The sequence below is a fragment of the Colias eurytheme genome, chromosome 26, assembly GCF_061535395.1.
Source record: "Colias eurytheme isolate Ceu_HAF_F1 chromosome 26, ilColEury1 Martin Lab GWU primary, whole genome shotgun sequence".
Taxonomy (NCBI): domain Eukaryota; kingdom Metazoa; phylum Arthropoda; class Insecta; order Lepidoptera; family Pieridae; genus Colias; species Colias eurytheme.
In genome coordinates, this window is record NC_143005.1 from 6,478,036 (window position 1) to 6,482,440 (window position 4,405).

Consider the following 4,405-nt stretch of genomic DNA (forward strand, 5'->3'; position numbering starts at 1 on the left):
CAGTTGTGCGGGTCTGTTTTTCTATTCACTATTAGCGTTTTATACATTCCACAGTGCGTACTCAAGTTTAACAACATTAATGAACTTTCAAAACAACTTTGTACATAAATCAAGCAAAAATAACAAAATTGTCGAAGACTATCCGAAAAACGATATGCTGCATATTCTTTTATGGACTGTTTTAAACGACTCAGGAATTTCTATTAATGAAGGACAGGATCTTCTTGAAGAACATCAGTGCACGTATACAAATTGCTATGTTACGACTAATAAAAATCTTCTAAACGGAGACATCACGCAGTTCGATGCAATAGTTTACAATATATCATCAATTTCTAATTGGAACAAGGATCTAGCGAAAACAAGGTCTCGTTACCAAAAAATTGTATTCTATAGCGTTCAATCGTCAGAGGAGTATCCCTTGTGTAATGTTTTTACTGATGACTATTTTAATTTAACTTGGACGTATAAACTAGATTCTGACATTGTGAGTCCGTTCTTTGAAGTTAAAGATTTACAAGGCAATGTTGTGGCTCCGAGAGAAAATGTAAAATGGGATAATTCATCGCAAAATATAACTGATAGCGTAAAGGAACAATTACGGAGAAAAAGTAGAGCTATGATGTGGATTGTTGATGTTTGTGATACAAGCAATTCCAGACTTGAACTTGCCAAGCAAATGCAAGCACTGTTTAGAAAGAACTTTCTAGATTTCGATATATATGGATGCGACATGCTTGAATGTCCCGATGCTGTATGTCATAGAATTATGGACATGTATTATTTCTACTTCGTGGCTGAAGACAGCAATGCTGTAGATTACGTCACAGCAGAAGTCCTCAAAGCTTATAATAATTACGCTGTGCCGGTTGTATACGGAGGTGCTGATTATACAAAGTAAGGAACTTTCAAACATATATCTAGTTTTTTTCATTTCTGTCGTTAGTAAGTAGCTAAATCCATACTAATATTATAAATGCGAAAGTAACTCTGTCTGTCTGTCTGTTACTCAATCACGCCTAAACTACTGAACCAATTTGCATGAAATTTGGTATGGAGATATTTTGATACCCGAGAAAGGACATAGGCTACCTTTTATTGCGAAATATGTACCACGGGCGAAGCCGGGGCGGACCTCTAGTAGTTCATAATTGCTCTTGCATCTTAGCTCTAAATATGGTGATATCCTTTCTGGTGACTCCCTTGTAAAATTATCTGTCATGTTTTTTTCAAGCATGTGAACGATTAACATATTATCATTAATAATAAACTTTATTACAGATTCCTTCCCACCGGTTCCTACATCAATCTCAACTCCAAGTCTTTGGATGGTATTGTCGCTTTACTAGAATACATAATGAAGAACCCTGAAGTATATTACACCTACCATAGATGGAGAAATAATTACACGATTAAAAAAACAAAACCGCTAAAAGGTATCTGTGAACTATGCGCCAAATTGAACGAATGGAGAGGGACCAAAATAAAGAAAAGTTTAAGAAATTGGTGGTATAATAAGCCTCTCTTTAACCGATGTGTTCCTGGTGGAGCAGAATCATTTTCGGAAGTGTTTTCTTATCTTAACCGTTCTAGACATAAACTTTAATTTTAAAAATACTTTTAGGCTTAGCAATGTACATAATATTTTGATACGTCAATACTGATGTCTCTATTTTTTACTGATTGGTTTTTAATAGTAATGTATTTAATTTGGAATTTTTAATAATGATTCTAATTACAAACAAATGAATTGCAAAATTAAAATATAACTGATTTTTGTTCACCGTTTGTGTGAATACAAAAAAATCGAATAGCTAATTTACTGATGGTCATAAATAAATACTTTGTATGAAGATTATGTTTTTACTGAGCACCTTTATTCCACATTTTGGTGAAAATATTTTCTATTTGCGAACTTTGGTATTATAAAGAAAGACGCGACCTTTAAAGCTAATTCAAAAGACGTTTACCCCTTTAAAGGTCAATTTAAACGTAATAAAAAGATTTCGCTACATAAAACTAAAGCAAACATGCTTTATGGTCATAATAAAAAAAGTATGATTTTTTAGCGATTAAATCGGAGTTCTATAAAATTACAAATAAACTGCTTATTGCTATGACATAATAACATGCAGGCATCGTAGAAATATAAAGAGAAACCTGATTGATTGAATAGATATTTATTTATTTCACCCGTAGTATAAAAATGTATAAAAACTATAATGAAAATATTAATTACATAGATAAATTATCCCATATGAATAGATTGACAAGATTTTACCAATTATCGTTTCTACCTCTTTTTTATTTTATTCTCATTTTTAGCATTTTTTCGTACTTTGTCTTACATTGTGTATGATTAAGGTATACTTTACATTTTCAAAAAGTAAGTCAGTAGACTTGAAAATTGCTGATCGGGCAAATTGCAAATTGCGCCTCTACTCGATGTAAGGTGCTTCATTTTGCGCTCTAGAATATTCATTAAAAGTTCTTAGCGTATACTTAAACATAAGTACAGGTAGAAAAGTGAAATATATACTTATAGTGTCATTTTTCGTTGGATAAATATATCAATTGGCTGGCAATATATCAAATGAGTATTTTCAAGCATATTTTGTACAGATTTGTAAGTCCTTTTTCAACTATTCTGTATGTATTTTCACGTTTTGAATATGATGCTTAAAATATAATTATTATCATGTTTTAGTAAGGTGGCTTGTGGCTAGTATGGCTATCAGCTCTAGCTAGAGTAGTTGATATCTTATTTCAGGCTATGAGTGTCGTTTTTCTATGAAGAATTGACATGTAAATGTGCGTTGGTTTGCAATATAATAAATAAAACAAAGTTTTAGGTGAGAATATTATCAATTACTATAATTTAATAACTTCTAGTTATTATCTCGAACCAGAAATTAAATAAGGGAGTAGGTATATATAAATTATAATAAATAATAATAAATAATATGTAGGTATACTTACTACATTTTTGATTCAGGTTAACAATGTTTAAAGTATTTACACCATCAAAATTAGGAAATAAACATAACTTTCAGTTGAGTAGCGTCTGCAAGTCAAGTGTTGATCTGGTTAGCATATTGTCGAGATGCCCGCTCGCATATTCATCAGCCTTTGTTTCTGACCCTACTTTCCCCTCTTCGCTATGCAAATGGACTCATTCTAGTTCGACTATAATTTGAGTATTGAATTTGGTACTTTTTGTTTTTTGTTAACGATAAACGAGATAAATTTTACATCATTCATCATTTTTATTACTTATATAAAATACCTGAAACATAATACGTTAATTTGTTCTCTATATTAACACAAGAAACTATGACTGTATAAACTAGAATATTATATATTAGATTTTTGGTTTAACCAATCGATGCATCAGAGAAATAGAGCTAGGCTTTACGGAGAAGTAAAGCTTAACGCTGAAGCATCAATTACTTACAGTTAAGTAAGCAGTTTCTATTTTCATGTCAGTATAAAACGTATAATAGTGTTTTCTGAAGAGGGCAATTTAGGGGCTATCAAGAAAAGGATGAATGGATACCTTCTAGGGAAGTGTGCTCCATTTTAGACCACATCCTAGCTTACCAGTCAAGAGCTTTCTAATCGCAAGATAAAAAAAAATGTATTGAGCATAAAGAAGGCGGAAGGATATGTAACATATTTCGTAAAACCCGTTTGTTTGTTACAAAATAAAACCACTATCGTATTCATCGCCTCGACGCGTTAATTTAAAATACATGTGCAATTCTTAAAACAATTAAATTGGGAACGATTTTATTCCAACACGGAGAGCTTACAAAGGTATTGTAAACTACAATCAAAGCCCGCAATTGGATTGTGAGATACCAATATATGGCAGCTGATAGGTGTTAACGAACCACGCACCTGCGAGTTGCATTGTACTGTAGATCTTACTACTGAATCTCACAGATAACTCATATATTCCGTTCGAGTTTGGGGCTTGGAATGTGAAATTAATGGGGCAGCGGATAGCTTTTACGAGCACGTACGTTGTTGTTACGTAGGTTGTACTTGTGCTTAAGCCATGTTTTTTATAAAGTATCGTTTTTTAGAAGAATGTAGAATAGAAACAATAATATTGGTGTCATTGGCTTTGCTAATTGTTTACTTTGTTAATAAAATTGTTTCATGGATTGTTAGTGTTACTAAAATATTAACCAACCTTCTAATTACAAAGTACTAGTTTTATAAGCAATTTCTAAGCATTTACATTGCACTTAAGGAGTACTATTATATAGATATTTATGTGAATGAGGAATTCTGAGTGATTGACTTGAAGGATATTTGTACTTACTTATCTAAGCATTAGTATGATTAAAACCTGCATGAAATAGGTCAAAGCAATCAATCAATTTAAATGAAAATCCTT

General features: G+C 31.9%; 1 protein-coding gene across 1 annotated transcript; it reads left to right on the forward strand.

Moving 5' to 3' along the window:
• Window positions 1-619: 619 nt before the first annotated feature.
• LOC149897237 (lewis-type alpha-(1,3)-fucosyltransferase-like) lies at window positions 620-1,606 on the forward strand. The gene is made up of 2 exons (XM_090116812.1): window positions 620-897; window positions 1,282-1,606. Exons 1-2 carry the CDS (start codon window positions 620-622, stop codon window positions 1,604-1,606), a joined length of 603 nt encoding a protein of 200 aa, XP_089972938.1.
• The last annotated feature ends 2,799 nt before the right edge of the window (window positions 1,607-4,405 follow it).